At 35.5% G+C, this 27,194-nt stretch overlaps 1 protein-coding gene across 1 annotated transcript in view; it reads right to left on the minus strand.

Annotated features, from left to right (window-relative positions):
* The window catches only part of ARHGAP20 (Rho GTPase activating protein 20), a 144,975-nt gene that overhangs the window by 109,401 nt on the left and 8,380 nt on the right, over positions 1–27,194 (minus strand). Inside the window, exon 2 of the mRNA XM_024754254.1 lies at positions 18,008–18,090. Within this exon, the coding sequence (XP_024610022.1) occupies positions 18,008–18,090 (83 nt within the window). The remainder of the gene's footprint in view (positions 1–18,007; positions 18,091–27,194) is intronic.

Consider the following 27,194-nt stretch of genomic DNA (forward strand, 5'->3'; position numbering starts at 1 on the left):
ATATTAGCAATGACAATTGGAAGTTGAAATTTAAAAACTGTACCACTTACAATACCATCAAACAATATAAAATACCTAGGGATACATTTGATAAAATATGTGCAAGATACTGAAAATTGTAAAATATTGTTGAGGAAAATAAAAGCTGATGAAATAAATGAACAGATACCATGTTCACAGATGGGGAGAGTCAATATTGCTAAAACATCTATCTTACCCACACTGATGTCAATGAAATGCAATCATCATTAAATTCCCAGCAGTGTTACTGAAGAAATTGTTAAGCTGTTTTAAAAATGTATACGGAAGCTTATAGGACCTAATACCAAAACAATTTTGAAAAATAAGAAAAACACTTGAAGGGTTTGCACAACCTGATTTAAAAACATATTTTAAAGCTACAATAAGACAGTGTGATACTATCATGAATCCAGAAGTAGGCACACATTTACATAACCAAATGATTATTTGACACTGGTGCAAAGACTGTAAGTGAGGAAAGGATAATCTTTTCAAAAATGGTGCTGGAACAACTGGTTGGCCATATGCAATAAAAATGAACATCAACCTGATCTCATCTGACATAACAAAAATTAACTCAAAATGGATCACAGCCCTAAATGTAAAATCTAAAACTATAAAAATTCTAAAATAATACATAGGAGGAAATCTTGACCTTGGATCTAAAAAGAAAATATTTTAATAGAACACAGAATGCACAAATGTATAAAAGGAAAAAAATGATAATTTCCTTAAAATTTAAAACTTGGCTCTTTGAAAGACAGTGTTATTATAATGAAAAGGCAAGCTATATACCAGGAGAAGATATTCACAAAACATATGCTCAAAAAGGAACTTATATCTAGAACTGCACTGCCAAGAAGATTTTCTGAGATTATGGAACTGTTTTATATCTGCACTGTCCAACAGGTAGCTACTATTCACATATGACTAAATGAGCACTTGAAATGTGGCTAGTGTGACTAGGGAACCGAATTTATAATACTGAATATTTAATTTTAATTAATTTAAATGTAAATTCCCACTGGTTACTGACTAACATACTAAGCAGCACAGACCTGGAATTTATAAAGAATACATAAAACTCAACAATGAGGACAAACAACCCAATACAAAATGAACAAGAGATTTGAACTGACACTTTACCAAAGATAATATATGGATGCCAAATAAGCCCATGAAAAGATACTCAAATTTATTAGTAACCAGAGAAATACAAATTAAAACTACAGAGATATGACACGCATACAAAAACAGCTGAACATTTAAAAAATGACCATACTAAATGTTAGTGAAAATGTGGAGCAATGATAACTTTCATAACCTAGTGGGAATATAAAATGGTACAACCACTTTGGAAAACAATTCAGCAGTTTCTTAATACACCTACCATACAATCAAGCTATTCTACATCTTGATACTTACCAAGAAATAAAAAAACTATGAAATACAAGTACACGTAAATATTTGTACATGAATGTATAAAGCAGCTTTATTTTTCATCACAAGACTGGAAAAAACCCTACTAGCAGGTAAAAGGAATATATAAATTGTGGTATACCCACATACCACAATACTAGTGCAATACTAGTCAGCAATAAAAATGGAATATAGTATTTATATAAAATTCTAAGAAATGCCAACTAACCTAATAGTGACATCAAGTATTGATAGATCACTGATTGCCTGAGGACATGTTGGTAGGGTAGCAGGAAAGAATGAATTACAAAGGCACACGAGGAAACTTTTGAAGGGTATGGAACTGTTCGTTATCTTGATTGTAGTGATGGTTTAATGGGTGAACTGCACACTTTAAATTTGGGTACCTTACTGTACATAATTTTACTCCAATAAATCTTTAAAAACAAAAACAAAAGCAAAAAAAATCAGTGAAACAGAAAGTGAACATACCACAGAGAAAAGCAATAAAACCAAAAGCTGATTTTTTGAAAAGATAATAAAATTGATGTGCTTCTAGCTAGATTAATCTAAGAAAAAAGAATCTAGAAATTACAAATACCAAGAATGAAAGAAAGAATATCATTACAGTACCTACAGACATTAAAAACATAAAAGAATATTACACATAACTTTGTTGTGATTAAGTTGACAACTAGGATGAAATGGGCACATTCCTTGAAAGAAACAGATCATCAAAACTGACTCAAAAAGGAATAAAATGCCCAAATAGTTCTACATCTATTTAAAAAATTAAAATCATAATTTAAAACCTAGAAAGAAAACTCAAATGCTAGGTAACTTTACTAGTAAATTCTACTCTAAGCATTCTAGAAAGAAATAATGACATTCCTTTACATGCCCTTTCAAAGAAGGAGGTAACACTTCTCAACTCATTTTATGAGGTCACCATCACCTTGATGCCCAAACTAGACAGGAAAACTGCAGACCCTATCCCTCATGCATATGGACTGAAAATATTTTATAAACCAATAACCCCTTTCTAACTACAAGAAAATATCAGACAAACCCAAATTGAAGAACATTCTACAAAATACCTCAAAATCGTCTACCAATACTCCTCAAAATTGTCAAGGTCATCAAAATCAAGAAAAGTCTAAGACACTGTCACAGTCTAGAGGAGCCTAAAGAAGATATAATGACTAAATCTAATATGGTATCTGGGATGAAATCCTAGAATAGAAAAAGGACATTAATTAAAAACTAAGTAAATCTGATTATGTATGGCCTTTAGTTAATAACAATGTATTAATAATGGTGACTCATTATTTGTGACAAATGCACTGTAGTGCTGTAAGATGTTAACAATAGGGTATACTGGTTGGAGGATATGACGAAATGATGTAATGTTTTTATAACTTTTCTGTAAATCTAAAGATATTCTAAAATTAAAAGTTCATTTAAAAAAATCAATGTAGTCCACCTTATTAAGACTAAAAGAAGGAAATCATAATATATGATCATTTCAAAGTTGCAGAAAAAGCATTTGACAAAATTCAACACTCATTTATGATAAAACACTCAAAAACTGGGAATTAAAGGGACCTTCCTCCATTTAATAAAGGACATCTACAAAAAGACCCTGTAGCTAGCTAATATCAAACTTAATGATGAAAGACTTAGTATTCTCCTAACTAAGAAGAGGAACAAAAAAGTAAGTCTGCTCTTACCACTTCTGTTCAACAATATACCAGAGGTTTTAGCCAGTACATTAGGGCAAGAAAAGGAAATTTTTTTTTAAAAATTGAACAGATTGGAATGGAAGAAGTAAAAATGTCTTTACTCACATAGGAAATGAGTGTGTATGCAGAATATCCTGAGATATCTACATTAAAGCTGATAGAATCTTTTTAAAAAGCTAATAGAACTAATAAGTAAATTTATAAGATCAAGGGATTAAAGGTCAATAAACAAAAACTCAACTGTATTTCTATATACTATCAATGACCAAACGGAACGTGTAATAAAAAGAGTTAAAATATCAATAAAAGAACATAAAAGACCTCTTAGAAAGCTCAGGAATCAAGATACTATAATATTGGTAAGGACAGACATATAGATTGATGGAACAAAATTAAGTCTAAGTAGACTTACACATATATGGCAAATTGATTTTTGACAAAGGTTCCAGAATGAAAACATGTCCTTTTCCCCAATCCAACTGGCAAAAGAAACTCTCTTCAATCATTGGTATGGCAACAACTGGATATCCATTAAGAAAAATAATAAACCTCTACCCTTATATACTATATACAAAAATTAAATCCAACTTGATCACAGGCCTAAGAGAAGAGAACATAGGATACTATCTTTGAGACTTTCAAGTATTCAAATATTTCTTAGATAAGACACACAGTGTATAAACCAAGAAAAAACTTGATAAAATTAGACTTCATCATAAAAAACTTCTTGCTCCTCAAAAAGCAATGTTAAGAAAATGAAAAGACAGATTTAGAGGAAATATTTTCACCATATATATTTGACAAAACACTTAACCAGAATATATAAAGAACTCCTTCAACTCCCTAAGTTTATAAATAAAGAAATGAGCAAAAGATTTAAACAGATCAGTTCACAAAGAAAAATATATGAATAGGCAATAATTACGTGAAATGATGCACGATATTATTAGTCTTCAGGAAAATGCAAATGTAAACCATAAAGAGATACCAACAACACATCCACTAGAAAGACCAAAGATATTTTTAACTGTCATTTACTAAGTTTTGGGAAAGATGTGAGCAACTCAAACTCTCATACATTACTGACAAGTATATAAAATGGTACAACCACTATAGAAAACAGTCTGGCAATTTAAAGTTAGAAAAACACTATATGATTCAGTAATTCAACTCTTAGGTATTTACCCAACAGAGTGAAAACATATGCCCACATAAAAACCTGCACACAAACGTTCATAGAAGCTTTCTTCATAATAGCTCCAAACTGCAAACAACTCAAACGTCCATCAACACGTGAGTGAATAAGCTAACTGTGGCATATCCATACAATGGAATACTACTTGACAAGAAAATGGAACAAACTTCTAATAAATGTAACAATGATGAATCTCAAAAACATTTCACTTAGCTAAAGAATACAGACCCAGGGCTTCCCTGGTGGCGCAGTGGTTGGGAGTCCACCTGCCGATGCAGGGGACATGGGTTCGTGCCCCGGTCCGGAAAGATCCCACATGCCGCGGAGCAGCTGGGCCTGTGAGCCATGGCCGCTGAGCCTGCGCGTCCGGAGCCTGTGCTCCGCAACGGGAGAGGCCACAACAGTGAGAGGCCCGCGTACCATACACACACACACACACACACAAAAACAAAAAAAAAAAAAAAAAAAAAAAAAAAGAATACAGACCCAAAAGAAATAAATAGGACAAAACAGAGATATTTCCACTTGATAAAAGGTACAATATACCAAAAAGATATAACTACCCTGAGCTTTACGGACCTCACAATACAGGTTCAAAATACATAAAGCAATAAACTAATAGAATAACAAGAAGAAATTTATAAGTTCACAACTGAAGTGAGAAACATTTCACCCCTCTTTTACCAAGTGACAGAAGATGAGGACAAAATATTAGGAAGGTATTGATGATTTACATAACTGGTAACATACTTTTCAACATACATGTAAAACTCCTAAAAATCTATGTGTCAAATCATAAAGAAAACTTAAAAATCAAACACCACACAACCATATTCTCTGGTACAAGCCATAAACAAGTTAACATTAAAAATTAGAGTCCAAATAAAAACAAAAACAAGTAATACAAAATAAAATATATAGCATTTCAACTTCCTGCTTTACACTAGAAAATCTCCAATATTAAGTAAAAAAATAATAACATAATTTTTACAAATTTATAAATTTGTAATTTATAGGAATTTTTAGCCTCTGTTAGATAAAAATCAATGTTTGCTAAGTGGCAGAATAATTTCAGAACCATTCTATCATTTTCATTTAAAGTGATAATCTCTGATCGGCCACACCAGACAGAACCTAATGGTTACAATGAGATTATAATAGTTACAATGAAGTTTATAAACTTAGCTTCTAGAAATGTTCTTTATATATCTTATGAGATAGGAAATTCTCAAAATTGAATCGCTTTTATTGAGGCAGTATAATATATTGGATAAGGTCATGAATTTTAAAGTCAGAGAGAAGTAGATTTAAATTTAAACTCCATTACTTAATAGTAGTGAGATCTAAAGTAAATTATTTTAAAGTTCTAAGATTAAATATCCTTATTTGTAAAATGAAAAAATTACCCCAAAATGTATGCATAAAATACTTAACTAAGAACTTGGTACCTGGTAAGCACTCAGTTTAAGTTATACCTTTTATCAGTATTTCTAATACTAACACTTTTTCATACACCTCAAAATTTACCATGTTCGAAACCATCTATCCAGTATTCAAAAGCTAGAAACTTCGTTCTTGACTCCTTTCACTTCCTTACATCCAAATCTTATTGATTCTCATTCCTAAATGTCTCTAAAAATTTCCCCTTCACCGTATAAGTACTTCATTATCATTTACCTGAATTATTTTCAACTGTCTCTTAAATAGGCTCTCTACCTGCCTTGCCTATCTCTCTCTTCCAGTCAATTTTTTGATAGCACTTTCTTTCAAAAACACAAGTTAAATCACATAATTGACTGATTTTTTTATATTATTTCCCTACTACCCAGAAATCTAAAGTCTTCAGCCTGACAATGGTTGTTCCCAGTCTGATCCTTATTTACTGTACTAGCCCCATCTCCACTCCTTTCTAGAAACTTTGAGCTCTAACTTAAGTTCTCATTGCTAGAATATTATGTCACCCATTTCCTATGCTAAAGAACTCCTACTCATCCATTAAAACTCAGCATATACTGTATCACTTCTTTGAAGCCTTCTTTCATGCCTTAAGGCAGCTGCTTTGTTTTCCTCTTTCTACTTCAATGTTTACATATATAAGACAAATATGGTAAGTACAGAATGTTTCTACCGTATAAAGCATTATTTATGATCATGTTGATGATTCAGTCATAAAATACATTAAATGTGAAGTCAAATGACAGAAAAAGGTGTCAAGGCTGACATCTAGGGATGCAGACCAAAATTTTGTTTGTACCTCTCTGCATTTTCCAAATTTTCTAAAATACACGTATATTAACTTTATAATTATTAAAATATGTGTTTGTAGAAAATAATCAAAAAAGCAGCTATTCTAGAAAACCATAATTATCAAAAAAGTTAGGATTATTAAATGTCCTAAATTAATGTTAATTTATAGAGTATGCATCACAGAAACCTGCCACAGGACCATTTTGGATTCACCTCGCAGAAATTATTTTTTTCCAAAAACTGAAGGGTTAGTCTCAATGGAAAAAAAAAAAAAAAAAGACCAAGCCAAAGTTATATAGATACAAAATGAAGTAGACAGCTGAAACTTGGTTGATCTTCCAGATGTTTCAGGCTCAAGTGCTTTGGGAGCCTTGGAAGCTACAAATTAATGCTACAATCCTGTATTTTGCTTTGCATATGCACACATAATATTAAGAATACTGAACTCTTACAACTCATTAATAAAGAGACAAATAACCCAACTAAAAATGTTCTAAGTTTTAAATGGAAAATTCTCACCCCAAAGATATGCAAATGGAAAATAAACACATGAAAGATGCTCAATGTCATAAGGGAAATGAAAATGAAAACCACAAGCGATACCTCTTCACACTCACCAAGATGGCTATAGGTAAAAAGATGGAAAATAACAAGGATTGGTAAGGATGTGGAGAAGTCAGAACCATCATATATTGCTGGTAGGAATGGTGCAGCTGCCTTGGAAAATATTTGGCTCCTCCAAAAGCTAAACATAGAGTTACCATATGATGCAACAATTCCACTCCTGGATATATGCAAGAGAAATGAAACATAAAAACTTGCACATGAATGTTCACAGCAGCATTATTCATAATGGCCAACAGATGAGAATAACCCAAATGTCCATCGACTGATGACCAAATAAACAAAACTGTTGTATCTATCCATATAATGAAATATTAACAACAAAGAAAAGTAATGAAGTATTGATACAAACTACAACATAGATGAACCCTGAAAATATCATGCTAACTGAAAGAAACCAATTACAAAAGACCACATAGTGCATAACTGCATTTATATGAAATGTCCAGAAGAGGCAAAGCTATAGAGACAGAAAGGAAGTCAGTGGCTGCTTAAAGCTAGAGATAGGGAAAGAAGGGACATGGGAGAGAATGAAGAATGACAGCTAATGGCTATGGGGTTTCTTTTAGGAGGGATGAAAATGCTTTAAAAGTTGTGATGGCTGCACAACTCTGTGAATATACTAAAACCCACTGAACTGTACACTTTAAATGGGTGAAATAAATGGTATGAACTGTATCTCAATAAAGCTGTTTAAAGAAAGAATGTCAACTGGCCCCTTTACCAACAAATTACATGATCTGGGGAATAAGTGTTTTCATTTATAAATGGGAACAGTATCTGTTTCCATCTTTCCACTTCTAGCAGTAAGAATACATAAAAGATATATAGGAGAAGTGTTCTAGAAAGCTAGTTTCATGACTTGAAGACAACTGTATTGGTTATCACTTGCTACATAACAAATTACCCCAAAGCATAGCCACTTAAAACAACAAACATGTATCATCCCACACAGTTTCTAAGGGTCAGGAACCAGGGAGTAGCTTAGCTGGGTGAGTCTGGCTCAGGTTTCTTACGAGGTTTCAGTCAAGATAGGGCTGCAATCTCTGAAGACTTGACTGGGGTTTGAAAATCTACTTGCAAGGTTATTCACGTGGCTGTTGGTTGGAGGCTTCAGTTCCTCCCATTATAGGCCTCTCTGTAGACGGCTACTTAGGACATTGCTTCCCCCAGAGAAAATGATTACAGAGATGGAGAAAGTGTGAGAGCAATTGAGACAGAAGCTTGGTCTATTATAACCTAATCTCAGAAGTGATAAATCACCATTTTTGCAATATCCTATTGGTTACAGAGATCAATTCAGTTACAATGTGTGTGGGAGGACTGGACAAGTATGTGAATTCCAGGAGGTAGGAATCACTGGGGCCATTATAGAGACTGGCTACCAAAATGACATTATGACAATAAACTGACCAAAGATCCCACATAAGCAAATGCTTGACCTCTGCACTAAAAGAGGATACTCATTTCTTAGTAGGGTAACAGACACACTTGGAGATGTTTTAAGAGTTGTGATAAAAGGGTTTGTAAGAAGCATTCATACCATTTTCCATTCTCCTTGTGACTGAGTTATGGTTAGCCTAAAGAAATACAAAATTGTACAGTTGGGGGCTGGTGGAGAAAGTATATAAAGGATTTAGTCAACTGTACCCTCCCCCTCCTCCCACCACTGACAGGTAAGGAAAGAGACCTGGTTGAAGAAAGGGTAGATGACTCCACCAGGGTCATTAGTGATAGAGCAGAAACTAGAATCCATTCCCTGTGTCTTCTCATTACACCAGGAGCTATGCATCAGAGAATCAATGGCAGTGACTCATTATACAGCTGAGACGTTAAACATGTGAGCATTAAATCAACAAACATTAAACTGCTGGTCATTCCAGAATTGGCATTTCTTTGTGTAGCTTTTTGACGCTGGCTGTGTCACTTTCTCAGGCAGCAGTGGACTCTTATCCTTCTTTCTACTCCAACTGAGAGTTGACTTACTTAGCTAGGGGAAGAATCACTCATTCAGCTCAGCTAATATTTATAGAGTATCTGTTCTATACCTAGCACTAAATATGCAGATATAAGAGCAGAAAACATGGTCCCTTCACTCAAAATGCAGGTAGTCAAGTAGAAGAAAAACCTACACCTGGAACACTAAGAGAATTAGACATTATGTGACATGGCAGCACAAGGATTTATATATATTTTAATAATATTATTTAACAAAAAACTTATATAATGCTTAAAATGTGCCAGATATATTACAATTTCAACTCTTTAATCCCCTATGAGGTTATCCCCATTTTACAGATGAGAAAAGTGAGGCCTGAAGAGGTTATGAAACTTGCCAAAGTTCTCATGCTTGGTAATAAGGAGGGCCAGATTCAAACCCAAGAAGAATGGCTCCATAGTCCATACTTTCTTAACCATAATAGTATGAAGGTTCTCAATAATACTAACAATTATTCTTCTGCTTTTTTAAAGGTTTTGAAGGAAAGTCAATCATGAAATTCCAAAGCTCCTCTGAGAAACCTTTCAAGATGTACAGGGTAAGGCAGCATTTAGCCCAATATAGTAAGGACGTCTTAGGACAGCCTGCTAACCCCGTGGAGAGGGGTGAGGAAAAGTGAATAAACATTCACTAATGAGACAGTGCTTTCCTGGTGCCAAAATGAAATATAAAACTGAACCATAACTGCAATTAACAAATTAGGTTATAGTTGGAATAAAGAAATTAAATGGATGTACTGTTCTGCAAGTGCAGAAATAAATTAATTTGACCCTGTCAAAGCTCCCTAGAATGTAGAGAGACTTACATCTTCTAAAGATTTCCTCCCAGAATCATACGATAGGAAAATAGCATACTACACCAGGAACAGATGTATTTGATCATGTTTAAAGAATACAAAAAGTAGTTTGAAGAGAATAAAGTGATATGTGGGCCTGGGAAACCTTTTGCTTAACAAAGCAATGAATTCCATTTTGGTAAAAATTTGCCAACTTCGCCACTTTACAAAGCAATTGCTGCCATCTTTTTCCTTTACATCTGATTTTTTTTTTTTTTTTTTTTTTTTTTTTTTTTTTTACCATTGCGCCACCAGGGAAGCCCTACGTCTGATTTTTACTTTGGAAAATGTTCCTTGCAAGGAAAGAAGGGACCCTGTAGACTGCTGGTAATCTTCGTGTATTAAATTTCTACTTGGTGTTCTGTTCATCACATACCTTGAATCATCTACAGGTCCTAAAACCTCAGAACACATTGTCCAAAACTGTAGGAATAGGCCTTACTTACAGCCAACTGGCATGTAATGCAAGGCAGCACAAGGAGTAGTGTTTTTTTCTTTTAAAAAAACCTGAATACAGGTTTTTATCTAAGGTAATATAACAGTATAGTTTATTGTAATTTTGAAAAGATCTTAAAGATTTTTTTTAAATTCCTCTAAAATTTAAAATTTTATTTAAAAGTCTTATATCAAAAAATTGTATCTAGGTACAGAAGGTTTATAGAATTCCAAAGGAAAGTCTAGTAGCTTCCCTTTTAAATTGACTTTTCCTTTAAATTCTATCAAACAGTTACCATAACTAGAGTCTCAGCATGAGGATGGCCTTTATGAGATCATTCAGTTCATTTCAACGACCATATCTGTCAAGTTTACACTTATCACAGGTAGAAGCAGGTTTTCATTCTCTTATGAAAGTAGATTTGACCACAATCCTCAGTAAACTACTTCAGAGCATAAATGTTCTCCTTGCATTTGAAAGTATGGCAAGTTATCATCCACTTTAGACTAATTAGATGTTAGATGCCAACATGACAGAGAAAAAGGAAATGGAATGATGAGGAATTTGCAGAACACAATGTGGGACATTCTGAGTAGGACGATGTTAGCGTGTATATGAGTGAGTGAGTGTCTGTGTGTGTGTGTGTGTGTGTGTGTGTGTGTGTGTGTGTGTGTAGAGTCATACATAACAGGAGTGAACTGACCAAAAGGAAGAAGTCAGTTAGCAAACAGCTGCTTTCCTAGTCTCAAATGGCTTCTGCTTGGGCTCTCTCACCCTAGTACCCTTACCCCAAACTAGCTAATTCTATATGTGTCTAATCTTGATTCATAGCTTTGGCACATATGACGCTCCTGGAGCCCCTTCATCTCAAGTGGCCAAGCAAAGCAGGTCAATCCTCCATGTCTCAAGCCCTTATTTCCCAGAATCATCCTAGGTATACTTTGAATTTTGCCTAGGGAGACCTCAAGAATTGTCAGGGTCTACCAGGAATAAATCCCAAATATTCTGAGCTAATCTTGCTTCAGGCCAGGCCTAGATATATAATTATCTTGCTAAAATGAATTTAACACTAGAGTCTAGCTGGCTTCCAGATTGCATCTTTCATCTTCTAAAATTTTCCATCTATTATGGTACTCAAAGAGTCTCTTTACCAGGATAATATGAACTTCTATTTCTTTATTAACGCTTCCACTACTACTACTACTATGACTACTACTACTATTACCACTACAACGACAACATAGCCTTCAAATATAAAAGTACTGATTATGCGCTAGAGACTACATTAAAAGCTTTACATATATAATACCCATTTAGTCTTTCTTACATTATGAGGTAGGGTTTATTATTATCCCTGGTTTAAAAACCTACCCAAGATCACATGACTGGTAAGGGGCAGTATTGGGATTCAAACCTGGCAGTTTGGCTCCAGAATCCATGCTCTTAGATACTATATCATATTCCTTTTGTTTGTGTAATGCAAAGAATATTCCATCAAGATCAGAGACCTGGATTTCCATTCCTATCTCTAATGTTAATTAGTTGTGTGACCTAGGGCAAGTCTTTGACTCCATTTCTACTATATAATGATCCAGGCTCAATGATTTGCTTCTAGTCATACAATGCTGTGATAATAAAGTAGGTGCTTTTCATTAACAAATGGTACTGGATAATTCAGGAGGTTTAAAGCTTGAAAATGAAATATATCTAAGGGAAGGAAAGAGGCAACTAAAAATAACTAAGTCAATCTTTTAAACATCTTCACTTATTTTCTCATTTCATATTCTATGAAAGCATTAGATTCATATTTTACAGAGGAAGACCCTGAGACTCAGAGATTAGGTAATTTATCTGAGGTCACACAGAAAATCAGGATGGAGAGCCAGCATTTGAATGCAGCCAAAGCCCAAGCACTTCCGGCTGCACCACCACACTTCCTTGGCATTGCCTTTCTCTCCTCTCAGCAGCATTAAGCAGAGATTTAAAATGTAACATATGTAAAGTACCTACTACAAAGTCTTTCAAGCAGCACACACACAATAAATTGATTTGGAGGTAAGGATGGAGACCCGTGAATACTAACTTGAAAGTGCTAACACTGTAACTTAAAACAAAAATGGGTATATTTTTGTGTATTTTTCTACAAGGTGGGCTGAATACCACATCAAAACAAGTGAATTTCTGGAAGAAAAGTTTGTATGACTTGAATTTATCCCTAAGTAAACAATGAAGAAGTACCACAAGAATGCCACTATATGTGGTATTTACAGACCACATACATGAGTTCTTGTGGTATTCTGCTGCATAAAATAACTTCCTCACAATAAGTCAGAATCATTTTGTTAAAAGTAATCTTCCTTTTTCCCTAGCCAGAATTTCACAAATAATACCAATGAACAAGGAAGGTCTTTTATGTATTGGCTACTCAAAGGAGGGCAGGAGAGTCAGAAACTACTGTGCTAACTTATTAAATTCCTATTGTAGTTTGGAAATGGAGTCACTTGCTCATTCACCGATTCATCCAACAAATAATAATTGAACACCAGATATTATTTATAAGGCATTATTTTATTAACAAATGTCAGGGACATTAAAGGGAACATGACATAAACTGTAATGCCAGTGCAGTGGGATGAGTGCTGTGGTTCAAGATATACAAGGTGCTATAGGAGCACGAATGTTATTTGCAAAGGCTTAGGAGTTCCTGAAGGAAGTGACCTTTGAGACAATGCTAAACAGTATACTGTGTTTAGGAAACTGCAAGTAATTAAGAATGATTTAGAATTCAGAGTAAGTGTAGGAAGTATGGAATTTCAACAAATCATAATTATATAGCAATAGAACTAGAAGTAGAAGGGTTTAACAGATAATAACTTCAATACTCTCATTTTACTTTTAAGGAAACTAAGCCCTCTAATATAGGTGCCCAAAGTCTTACCAGGAGGATGGCTATTACATGAGGTGAGGTCATCCTTAAACACAGTACTGAACACTATAGTGTTTGAGAGTAAAAACAGCTGAGTGCAGCCATGTTGGAAAACCACTAACCTTCTTAGTGTGAAAGATACGTGTCATCTGCTATACCAGCTAATATAATAATTACTTAGAGGAATCACCTCCAGCTGATCAATGGTGTCCAGATAACCCCCCAAAAAGTTAAAATCTCTAAATTGGCCCTTCCTTATGAACTCGATGGGTTAAACAAAGAATTTTGGAGATAAAACTGTGTTTAACACACAAACACATTTAAGTCACCACTTAACCTATTTCCTCCTCTTTTAAACCTAACTCTTGTTAATTAAATTCAATAAAAGTTGAGATGCAACAGCTGTTAAATGAAAGGATTCCATTAAATCCTCTGTGGATGTTTGCTAAACTTTGGACAAAAGCTTTATCACCTACAAGTCATTAATTACTAAATTACACCTTAACTAGGGGACAACAGTAGAAATAACGTTCTACTGCAAAGCCAAAATCATTAAATATAGGTTTAACTCAAGAAATATGAAATGCTATGATGGCTTTATTTAACTCAAGGAATATGCAATGCTAATAAATAAAACACTCAATTTCTTTGCTGTCTGTCCACACACTGTGTACAAATCTTTTATAGGTTAGCTCCCATGATATTACATGCAAAGAGATAGTAAGATTCTTTTTAGGTACTAGAATTTTGTTGCATAAAGTTCTACTTCAGATAGGTGTACTCAGCTTAGACTTCAGAAATTTTCCTTGTTTCCTGGGTATAAATTATGGAAAAGCAAAATTCAAATTATGAAAATTTGAGTTATTTTTAACAACTCTGAAAAAAGAAGTGATTTACTTTATAAAACAATTCACTACAAAGTTTCTTTAAAATAGCAAGTTCATTAACTGGCTGATATAACTTTTCAGGAGTGTACGTTATATAAAGATGGTCAAAATTCAAAGACTTTCTTGAATGGTTGTTGTAATAGGATTTGATCTCTAATTTTTTTAAAAAACGGCAAGACTTGAAAATGCAAAGAACTAATTTATCTATATTAAAGTGAGAATTTAAACATTACAGAAAGCAAATAAAAATTCTAATCACACTTGCATAGACAAGGTTTAGAAGGACATACAAATGATTAATCATGGTTACCCCTGGGGATGGAGAGGGGACTTTGCTTTTGGTTTTATAATGTCCACACTGTTTTATAAGAAATACATACTATAATCCTGTACTTCCTTAAAATTTTGGTTCAGTATTCCCTTTTTAAAAGAATTCTTTTATAAAAGGATTCTTTTGTAGCAGCCTGTCATAGTGGTTCTCTACCAAGAGTGTATCAGAATCAACTATGAAGAGTTTTTGAAAAATATGTAGATGCCTGGGTCCCTCTGCAGAATACTGACTTTAAAAGCTTCGGAAACCACCAGACTAGATGACCTTTAAGGTTCATTCCAATCCTGAGATTACACTACTTACAAATATTTTGTACACAATCAACACCCAATAGCTTTTTGGTTTTTTTGGTACACACGTTAACCACCCAATACTACATAGCATAAAAGCATTATTTCTAAAAGATAGGTGAAGGTCCTGTTCCCCTGCACTATGCACTCACACTACTGACCTGGAGAAACTCACAGGAAATAAACTGAAGATTAAAACATATCCATCTTCAACTTAAATATCCTTTTTTATTTTGCCAAAAAACCATCATATTTCCCTATTTCTGAGGCAGGAATTTGGGAAACTGACTCTAATGTAAGCACCAATTATTACAGAGGTGATGGGGAGGCAGGAATGGGGAAGGACGTGGTTGTATATTATCATATTGGTTCTCTAACTCAAAACAACCCCAGTAAGTCAGGTAAGTGTTAGCTCTTCCCTAACCTGGCACTTAATCTCTATCAGTCATTCTCAATCCTAGATCCAATGTCCCTTTGTTATATAAAGGACAAATGCATATACATTTATTCCAATCCCTCCTTTTCTATCCTGAAACAAAATTCACAGATATTTAACAGAATTTCAAAAGTGTCGATAAAATACTCTGATAGTAATATAAGAGAAATGAAAGTAATTAATAATAAATTATGTATTTCAATATGTATATGCTCATTCATGACTATATTAAAATACAATGAAGTAGTCAGATATGCTTACACCTACTTATAATGAATATATTTAGTACGAGAAAGTGAAGTAAAGCCAAATGATTTTCTGAAATGATTCCAAACAATACAAAGTGCAATTATCTCTTGGTATGCAAGGTAGCTACATTTCTGGAAACTTTAGTGTTTATTATATCTACATAAAAGGATATAAAATACTTTGTATATAAAACATAGTTATAGGCATAGATAATTATATAAAGCTTTTTTCCCCCTCTTCACAAGTATTCCATACATGGTACATTCAAAAACTATGCAGGAGCCACAAAACTGCTGTGTAGGATGTCCTGTGCATTATGTGATGTCTAGTATCTCTGGCGACTGCCCCCTAAATCATTTTGCTTCACAAAATTCCAGAATGCCCCCTGGAGGTTAGTACCACCCTGTTGAGAACCAATGGTCTATATGAACTTTCAGTACCTACATGCATACTGTTGTAAATCCTCACCCTGGGTTAGCGGGTAAGTGGGCCACTATTTGACCCCTGATTTGGGGCTAAAGCTTCTCTGATACGAATAAGGGCTACTTTTTTTTTTTTTTTACATCTTTATTGGAGTATAATTGCTTTACAATGGTGTGTTACTTTCTGCTTTATAACAAAGTGACTCAGTTTACATATACATATGTTCCCATATCTCTTCCCTCTTGCGTCTCCCTCCCTCCCTATGCCACCCATCTAGGAGGTCACAAAGCACCGAGCTGATCTCCCTGTGTTATGCAGCTACTTCCCACTAGCTATCTATTTTACGTGTGGTAGTGTATATATGTCCATGCCACTCTCTCACTTTGTCACAGCTTACCCTTCCCCCTCCCCAAGGGCTACTTTTAATTAAAAAGCTTAACACATGTTCATCCCAGGAACTTCCAATAAAAAATTTTACCTAAAACTGTTTACCTGTTTTTAAAAAAGTGAATAAACAGTAGAATTAAAGACAATTCTGCCTCCTCTGTCTATTTCCCCTAAAAAATAATTTCTCCTGAGTTTTCTAGGTAAGCAAGGTCAAACTGTGAAGATATAACCATTCTTTTCTCATCTACATGAATGCAAAGATATACTAATATAAACAATCTAAAAGTCAGTTATATATGACACTGAAGTATATTACTGTATTATTCATTTGGCAGAAGAATATCTTCCTAATTAAATTTTGATTAGGCATCTATTAAAAGTAATTTACATTTTCTGATCAACCCAATGACTAAAGCGTGTGTCATCTGTGGGCAGCTGGGGGAGCTGCTTGAGTCTGAGAACTTGCTGAGTACTAAGACGGGAGGGACTAAGCATTTTGAAAGTTTCACTCTTTGAGATTTGGCTATATAATTTATTTTGGACACTGAAAAAAATTCCATGCCTTCACATAGATTTTATGTTAAATTAGCACACCATTCATAGAAATATCAGATATACCCTCACTTTTTAAAAAGTGATAAGGACTTCACTTTACATGAAAGGATTCACATATTAGAGGAAAATCATCACAGGTTTCCTTTGAACATAAAATGCCTCTGAGTTAAAATGCCATTAAAAATTATTGAATAAATTAATGACTGAATAGCCATTCAATTTCTAAGTATTATGAAAGACTCTCTTAAGATGTCCACAGCCTGTTTTTCCACTTTAAATTTCACTAATTAATCACTAATTAATCTAACCAGTAATGCCTAAAAGAAATCAACACTCATTTTTTTCTTTTTTTTTTTTCCCGGTACACGGGCCTCTCACTGTTGTGGCCTCTCCCATTGCGGAGCGCAGGCTCCAGACACGCAGGCTCAGCGGCCATGGCTCACGGGCCCAGCTGCTCCGTAGCCTGTGGGATCTTCCCGGACCAGGGCACGAACCCGTGACCCCTGCATTGGCAGGCGGACTCTCAACCACTGCGCCACCAGGGAAGCCCAACACTCAATTTTTTAATAATCTTAATCTGGCTCTCTTTCTTCATACCTAAAATTGGTAAAAACTTGCCTTTTCCCCATACACAGGCATCACCTTATGATAAAAAGTAAGCAAAAGTTTGTGCATAACCAAACATGTATAGTGGTTAAAATAACTTATCTTTAGTATACTGATTTCTAATTGTTTCCATAAATAAACTTTAACAATGTGTGGAACATGCATGTTTGTGTACCATGTGATGTAAGATTCACTTCTGAATCAGTTTTAAAGCAATTGATCACCAGCTCTTAAAAGGCTTTAAGTGTCACATAAAGAATAGGCCTTATTAAATAAACTCAGAAGTCATATTTTCTATTATTTAACAGAGAATTCTGGTCTTGATAAAAAGCAAACAAACCCCACAGGTAAAAGAAATGAAGCACATACCAAATGTTTTACACAAAGCTTTTCACTTACTTGGTACTAGGTCGTTTTTGCAGAGCTTTATCCAGGATAAGAGATGGAGCACTCCTCCTCCTTTCTGCTAGTGTTTTCATTTTCTGTAGAGGAAAAAAGATCACAGTAAAGATCACATGGCTTGTAAAGCAAGTAAATGCCTATTTTCAATCCAACTCAGCAAGTTTTGTATTGCCTATCCTTACCTATCAAGGAGTTTGCAATCTTATTCTGGAAATAAATAATAACAGCTAAACTGAGATAGTAAGCATCAAAAAGTGGTACAGGCAGTAAGTATTTTTTATGGTCAGAGAACAAGGTGGTTAAATGGTGACTAGAGTATTTGGGAAAACAGCTCATAACCATTATCATCAACTGCAGCTTTACTGCTTATTATGTGCCAGGCCCTATGCCAAAGGCAGGACTGGATTATCTAATTTATACTCTAAAACGTCATCAGAGTAGGTTCTACTAGATCTATTTCACTTGTAGGGTAGGCCCCAACTGGGCTTCAGGGACAGACAGAATTTGAAGAGATCAAGTAAATGTAGAAGATAAGTAGTTAAAGCACAAGATGGAGACTAGATTTCTTACATACTTAATAGACATCTAAATTTAAATATTTACACATTGGGGAATCTGGTTTTCAAAGGAGGTTTTGTTTTTTTTTTTGCTGTAACTTTAAAGAAAAAAAAGATTTTTTTCTTTTCTAAGTGGTATATAAATATAGAATTAATTGGATAATTCAGGTACTCTGTTCTACAGGACCTAAAATTTGTGGTGAGGTTTTATTCAACTTGAATTAACCCGACAATTACTCTCTAAATTTTCAATCAGATTTAACACCTCTAGATAGAGTCAGAGGAACTGCCACTGGATATAAATGTGAAAATTTACAATACAGTCACAAATAGCCATGAGTGAAGTTCAGGCTGTGTCACCAAAGCATTCTTCCTGCTCTACTCTCTCACCCTTTCCTGGCCAGAAGTCTCACCCACTGCCTGAGGGCCTAAGCCAGCCATGCTTGGGACTGCATGCTCTAAAAAAACCCCACATAAAACCAAGTGGCTCAGTATCAGTTTCTCATTACATGATTCATAAAGGAACTGCTTCTTAATAAAACCTAGATCATCCTAAGGAAGAGAAGAAAAATCATCTAGTGAGAAGGGGATACTAGACTTCTTTGGCACAATTCTTTTCCCCCAGTTTCACCATGCCCCCATGGATCTCTCCCATTATTGTTGGCAGATGTGTGAGAAGTCAAATGCTGAGTGTATCTACATCATCTAGTAGACTCATATTCAGTGCCATGGCCTCAGTGTTGCTGTTCCTTCCATTAATCTTTTGGATCACACATGAAAACTAAATGCCCAAACCTCCTCAGTATACCTCAGACAGCAAAAGAAACAATTACGTAAAACATTAATAAAGAACAGGAAACAAATGGGTAAGAAATATAGAACACCATACTTCTCAATCAGGAGTTATTAACCATGAATCAGTTTCAGGGCAGGTTAAATTGTATAAAAATTTTTACATGATAGTATTTGGTGCCTTCCTTCTGAAGAGAAAGTCCACAGTTTTCATCAGATTCCCAGAAGAATCTCTAATCCCTCCAAACCCCAGTGATTTTGATAAACTACTTTATATATTATAGCTCGTAAGCCCTATCCTACTGTTTTCCATTAGTCACATCTCCTGGGAACCCAACTCTCAGGAATCTAACATCCTGAGGACAGTGTGAATGTAGAGGTTGCAGGGTGAAGGGAAATTTAGGAGACAAGTATTTGTATCGCAAAGTCCAGCGGCCTGTTCCCATATGAAGAGTCTCAATTCTGAAAGATTAGGTTGATTTTACTTAGAAAGGTGGCAGTTTGTTCCTATGCAGATTTTCTGCAGGATTCTGTTTCACCTTCAGGTCTAGGTTTGATTTCTACTCCTTATCCTGAATCCCTTTACTCAGGATCTATTTACTACGCTTTAAACTTTGAAATGCTCCCAATCCTTTAAGCTTGACCTGGGCCCCTCACCCTCGATCTGTTTTGACCTTGAGGGTCTGCCTAGCCTACCTGAGCAGGGGCCACATTCCTGGACCTGTCTCAGCAGTCTTTTTTCTGCTGCTCCTAATCCTCTGACACCACTCTCAGCAGATCCAAGTGCCTAAACGAGATCTTCATTAACATATGATTTCTAATTCTGAGCTCCTTGGTTTTCGGGTTTACAAAGAATTTGGAAAGGGCTCAAAAGACAGCCATAAAAATGATTTTAAAATGTGAAAAAAAGAAAGAACCCTAAGACAAGTTAAAATGATCTTAAATTCTTCATTTGGAAACAGTAAATCTCCAAAGTAATGCAGTTATTATACAGAGGATAGCAAGGGTCTTCCAAAGAAGATAAGGCGAAAAGAAATGCAGCTATACTATAGACTGAGAATCCAGGTTAATCCCTCAAGATATTCATCAAAGCTGTGAACGAAATTATGAACATAACTTCAAGGGGTTCAGAAACACCCAACAAGGATTCTTGAGGGATCCATGGACTCCAAATTTGAAACCTTCCCATACAAGGAAATCTTTCTGAGACTGACGGCTGTTAAACATGAGAATGGATAATTAAAGAAGAGTGACAAATTTTCTTCTGTAAAGGTTCTTTTAAAATAGGAGTTTTTCATGGAGACCTAATGAAGAGTACCATTTATATATATTTGTATATAGTAATTAGATTGTGTTTTCTTAGTTATAAAATTGGCAGATGTGTGAGAAATCAAATGCTGAGTGTATCTACATCATCTAGTAGACTCATATTCAGAGAATGCAATCAAACTACAGGCAAAATATTATTTTTATTTGAGGTCCTATTGTTTGTACTGAGACTTACAACCACTACTAATGAGACATGCAGCCTAAGGCAATTCAGACACCCCTCTGGGCCTCCATTTCTGTATCTAGAAAATGAGAAAATTTGGACTACATAGTCTCTTAGGTTCCTTCTACTTCTGATATTCTCATATTAAGTGTCTACCAAAGATTCACCCTGGATATGCTAGAAAATAAACATTATATACAAAATGAATTTAGAATTTGTAGGATTCATTTCTCTTGTAAGTAATAAAAAGTCTTAAGAGTTGTCAATATAATGGGAGCCTAGGTATTAATTCATTCAAAATACATATCTCTTTCTTTTGCTCAAAAGTATAGCAAAACAAAGAACCAATGGTGACTTCAAAAAACTTCACATATCTATCAAAGAATCTGTTCTCAGGCAATAAAGACTTGGATTTTCTTTTTGTTTATAACAACTGTGTGAAATATAATACATGGAAATAGAAGGAGACTATCGATTCCTTTCTAAATGTACAATACTACAAACTTGTCAGGACAGACTGAGGCTATACTTATATTGTACCAGCACCAACAAATTTCCCAGTTGTTCAGTGACAGGGAAAACTATGATCGTTTGCCTCACAGGAAACAGAAAATAGGTTTAAAACAGTGTAGGTTTCTTTGTTAGCTTAAAAATCGTAATCCACGGTGGTTTTTCAGAATGCCCAAGTGCTTGATGTCTATATTGAGATTACCTCATAAACATTGGGTGCCATTCTGAAACTGAGTAATTTTTAAAAGGTAATCTTCTAAATTGACAAACTAAACATTAGGGAAAAAATCAACTGCATTAATCTTTTAGAAATGATTTTCTTGATTTTGTACCATTTGCCAAGGTTTAAGCACTAGAGGGAAATTAGATCTTTGGTTTTCTAAGCTGTCTCCTCTGCAGCTATATTCAGTATCAGAGGCAAAAAAACTATTCTGCCAAAGAGTAAATGAATGGAGATCATAAGTGAAGATGAGACCCAAATGCCTGTACTTCATTTTTCTTTCATGTTTCAATAATAACACAAAACTGTAGCAACTTTACCAGCTAACGTGCAAGGTGCTTTCCACTTCAATTCTTTTTTTAATCAGTTGGATGAACTAAATGTTGAACTCTCTGTGTTCCTAACTTGCTTCACAGCTATGCCTCAGTTATAGCATTTCAGATTATAATTATCTTTCTGCCCCTTTCTAGAGAGCAAGGACTACATCTTATTTCCAAACTTTCTCCCGTCCTCAACAACTACTGAAATTCTACTCTGTAGCAGACCTATCTTTGCATTCCTAGAGCCTAGTACATACAATACCTGGTACAAAGTATATACTCAATAGATGAAGGTTTTAAGTGAATTTAAAAATCCACTCATTGTCCACATCTACACTACTGCGCCCAAACACACACACAGAAACATAAACAAACTTACTTAAAGGGGTTCTGCTAGAATGCTGTCACTAAGGAAATATAAGCATTTGCTATGGAACTGGATGGTAGAATCATCCTTGTACATTGCAAACTACATCTTTTGACATAGTGTTGACATTTACATTACCATTGAGTTTCATGGTAAACATTTGTCTGATGATTCTTTTAACTTGTTGGCAACTTAATTCCTTGCCAACAAATGGTGCTGGGACAAGTGGATATCCACATGCAAAAGAATGAAGTTGGACTCCTATCTCACACCATATACAAAAATTAACTCAAAATGGATCAACGATCTAAAAGAGCTGAAACTGTAAAAATTTTAGAAGAAAATATAGGCATAAATATCTGTGACCGTGGATTAGGCAATGGTTTCTTAGATATGACCAAAAGCACAAACAACAACAAAAAAAAACACAGATAAATTGGACATCATCAAGGTTAAAACTTCTGTGCTTCAATGGACACTATTAAGGAAGTGAAAAGAAAACCTACAGAATGGGAGAACATTTTTGCAAATCATGTATCTGATAAGGGATTTGTATCCAGAATATTTAAATTTAAGGAACTGTTACAATTCAATAAAGACAAGTAAGCTAGTTTAAAAATGGGCAAAGGATCTGAATAGACAGTTCTCCTAAGGAGATATATAAATGGCCAATAAGCACATGAAAAGGTGCTCAACATCATTAGCCATCAGGGAAATGCAAATCAAAACTCTGAAATACCACTTTATACTCATCAGGATGGGTACAATAAAAAAGACAAATAAATAACAAGTGTGAGGATGTGGATAAATTGAACTGTTATTCACTGCTAGTGGGAATGTAAAATGGCGCTGTCACTTTGCAAAACAGTTTGTAAGTTCTGCAAATGGCTAAACATAGAGTTACCATATGATCCTGAAATTCCTCTTGGGTATATAACCAAGAGAAAGGAAAATATATGTCCACACAAAAACATGTACATGAATGTTCACAGCAACATTGTTCATAATAGTCAAAAAGTGGAAACAACCCCAATGTCCATCAACTGATGAATGCATAAACAAAATGTGGTACATCCATAAAATAGAATATTACTTGCCAATAAAAGAAAAGAAGCCATGAAATGTGCAACAACATGGATGAACCTTGAAAACATCATGCTAATTAAAAGAAGTCAGTCACAAAGGACCACATACTATATGACTCCACTTAAATGAAATATCCAGAATAAACAAATCTATAGGAACTTAGATTAGTGCTTGCCTGGGGTTTAGGGGATGAGGGAATTGCGATGTAATGGCTAACAGGTGCAGTGTTTCTTTTTGTGGTAATGAAAATGTTCTAAAATTGTGGAAATGAATGCACAATTCTAGGAATATACTAAAAACCACTGAATCCACTTTTAAGTGGATAAATGGTATATAAATTATATCTCAACAAGGCTGTTAAAATGAAAAAAACAAAAACAACAGCAACAAAAATTAACTACCAAACTACTAAACTACTGGGCTCCAGCCCAGCAAACTGGTTCATAGCCAGAAGCTATAATTTTCCTTACTCATATAATAATCATCTGAAGTATATTTACATTAAAATGGAAATTACTTATTTGTTTTTTGTCCAACATGTTTTTGTACAAAATATCTGAGTGGCTCTCCATTTGAATTCCTCAGAGATCTGAGGAATATGCCCACCTGCTTATTGTGGTTTGCCACCATTCCTTCCCTATTCCTCCAGTGCCCTACTCAGCATTTCCACATAGTAAATTCTCAACAGCTGTGTGTTAAATCAATGAATTAACGCTACCAATACCTGAGAGTTTAAGGTGGTAATGCAAGTGTGCCTACGTAGGAAACTAAGATTGTAAGCAGGTTATCGAAGAAAAAAGTTTTGTTCTTTTATTTTCAACAACGCATAAAACACCGTTTATATTAAAAACCTATGTGTAGGACTTCTCTGGTGGTGCAGTGGTTAAGAATCCGCCTGCCAATGCAGGGGACACGGGTTCCAGCCCTGGTCTGGGAAGATCCCACATGCTGCGGAGCAACTAAGCCTGTGCGCCACAACTACTGAGCCTGTGCTCTAGAGCCCTCGTGCCACAACTACTGAAGCCCGTGTGCCTAGAGCCCGTGCTCTGCAACAAGAGAAGCCACCACAGTGAGAAGCCCTCACACCACAACAAAGAGTAGCCCCCACTTGCCACAACTAGAGAAAGCCCGCGTGCAGCAACGAAGACCCAACACAGCCAAAAATAAACTAATTAATTAAAAAAATTTTTTAAAAAGAAACCTATATGTAGTCTCTCACTGGAATTTTAACTTCATGTCAACCAGAAGATACAGAGCTATTTTTGGAACCTCTAAATCACTCTGAATCTGGTCATTCTCAGTTCTCATAGAGATTTAAAGGAAAAAAAGCCTATCAAAAGAAAGGACCAGGATGAAAGAGTTAAGTCAGATGGACTACAATTTTTCATACTTTGCTTTGTTCCAGTCACTTTATGAAGAAAAAAATTCAAGCATTTCACTTGAATTTAAGTCAAATGTACTAAAGTCACTTTCAAACATTTAAAATTAGCATAACGTTAAAATAAGGACTTTGAGGAAAGCTTTTAAGAACTCTAAACTTTCAAAGATAGAAAAAAAATGTTTAATCAAATTTACAAATTACCTTACTCAAATTTGACTCTTAATCCTTTGTGGCTAATCTGTACAATTTAGTGAGCAATGAACTATTTCTTTCTTGTCTTCCGTACATGTCTGCAGCACTTATTTGCAGAGACATATCTCAAAGACATCGGCCCTGCAAGGGAACAAGGAAATTATTTTTACCCCTGCCCCTTGCTTCTATGTCCTATTACCACAAGGTTTTGACCACTGGATGAGCTGAAGCTTCCCACTATTGTCACTTTTGTCTGTGATGAGTATGATCTTCTATTTACTCATAATCATCCCAGCCAAAATCAGTTTGAGCATTTAATTAAAACAAATGTCATCACAGCCCAGACTATTATAAAGGGATATAATTTCTTTCTGAAATTAAGAAAGAAATGTTTCTACTTTTGGCTATCTTTCCTCTTTCTGTGAGACAAGAACTTTGAAATAAAATAACAAACCTGAGAATCTATGTAATGTAGAAGAATTGGCACTGGGCTAGAAGACATTGGACCTAAATTCTGGATCCTGGTTCTATCACTTCTCAGAGTCTTCTCTGTAAAATGACATGACTGTTTGACCTACCACAAAGAATCAAAAAAGATTATATATGTGAAAGTCCTTTGACAGGGAAAGCACCATGATAGTATAACATACAGAGTAATGCTTTGGAGTGCTTAAGTACTGTATGTAATAAATATGAGGACAGTAGAACTCCCCTTCTACATTATTATTTGTTCCTCTGTCTCTACCCTACCCATGCAGACTTCTGGAGCACCACTATGTGCCTTCAAGTTGGCTAGACTTTCTTCTTTGGCAAAGCTACCAGTTTCAACCTCCTGTCATGATTCCCTTTAGTAGCACCCTGGAGTAGGCAAGGTTGATCACCAATGGTCTATCCCTAATATTCCCTTACAGGGCAGGGCTTCACTCAATTTTTCACATCACAGTCCATACGAAGTGCTATTATTTCTACATCCATGGCACACTGTGACAAAGGGGTTCTGTGGTTCCCCAGTGCCCATCCACCTGCATGAAGGCTAAGAGGCTTGAATGTATCAGACATTGTTGGAAAACTCGGCAACCTCTCACTTCCTCCTGCAGAGGGGAAGAGTACAGTGATCAAATCCAAAAACCATAATGGTAAAAACCAGAGTGTATCAAATAAGAATAAAAAACAGGCCAAGGGCTTCCCTGGTGGTGCAGTGGTTGAGAGTCCACCTGCCGATGCAGGGGACATGGGTTCGTGCCCCGGTCCGGGAAGATCCCACGTGCCGTGGAGTGGCTGGGCCCGTGAGCCATGGCCGCTGAGCCTGGGCATCCGGAGCCTGTGCTCCACAAAGGGAGAGGCCACAACAGTGAGAGGCCCGCGTGCCGCAAAAAACAAAACAAACAAACAAACAAAAAACAGGCCAAGATCCGATCAGATTCAGATATACTGTAACCTCATAATGTCTACTGTGGAAGCTGAGGTTCCAGATGGTGAATGTAGGGGTAGAAGAGGAAATACAGACACTCTCCTAGGTATAAATTAGGATGAAGGTAAACAGGGAAAGCAAAAGGCCACAGAGCAGTTGGGTTTTCCAGATCTTTGAAATATGAGCTGATGTGGGCACACATACATTCCATTTTCAGAGTCCACGCACAAGTGACCAGACATCCAGAAACAGGCCTTACCTTTCAGTTGTGTCATGTGACAGCTGTCTGTCAAAATTAGGTCAAGGCTGCTCAGCACAGCAGTGACATACTGATAGAGCTATTTCTGCTGTCGGTTGGATGTTTCTAATCTAAACTTGTCCTGGATAAAGAAAATCAGACTGAAACAAAATTATAAAATAAACTGGCTATGTTGCCTACCAGCCCCATTACTGGTGGCTGACAAAAGGCAGTTTCCTCTGATCCCTTTCCAGCCTCCCACATTGTGGCTAAGTCTTCCATAAGCAAACAAAAGCTAAACATCACCCCATCCTAGGCTGCTTCAAAAAAGTGCTGCTGTGGCTACTAACGAATTGAGCATTCACCTTGAAGGCTTTCTGCACACATTAGAGCCTTAGAGTCCCTGTGATCTAGAACACTTGCTATACCAACAGAACAGGAAAGCAAACTTTCACCTCAATGAAAGTTTATTTTAAAGGTAGTCTGGGGACTTCCCTGGTGGCCAGTGGTAAAGAATCCACTTTACAGTGCAGGGGCCACGGGTTCCATCCCTGGTCAGGGAACAAAGATCCCACATGCCACGGGGCAACTAAGCCCATATGCCTCAACTAGAGCCAG

Source organism: Neophocaena asiaeorientalis, unplaced genomic scaffold (genome assembly GCF_003031525.2).
Source record: "Neophocaena asiaeorientalis asiaeorientalis breed wild unplaced genomic scaffold, Neophocaena_asiaeorientalis_V1.1 scaffold21, whole genome shotgun sequence".
NCBI lineage: Eukaryota > Metazoa > Chordata > Mammalia > Artiodactyla > Phocoenidae > Neophocaena > Neophocaena asiaeorientalis.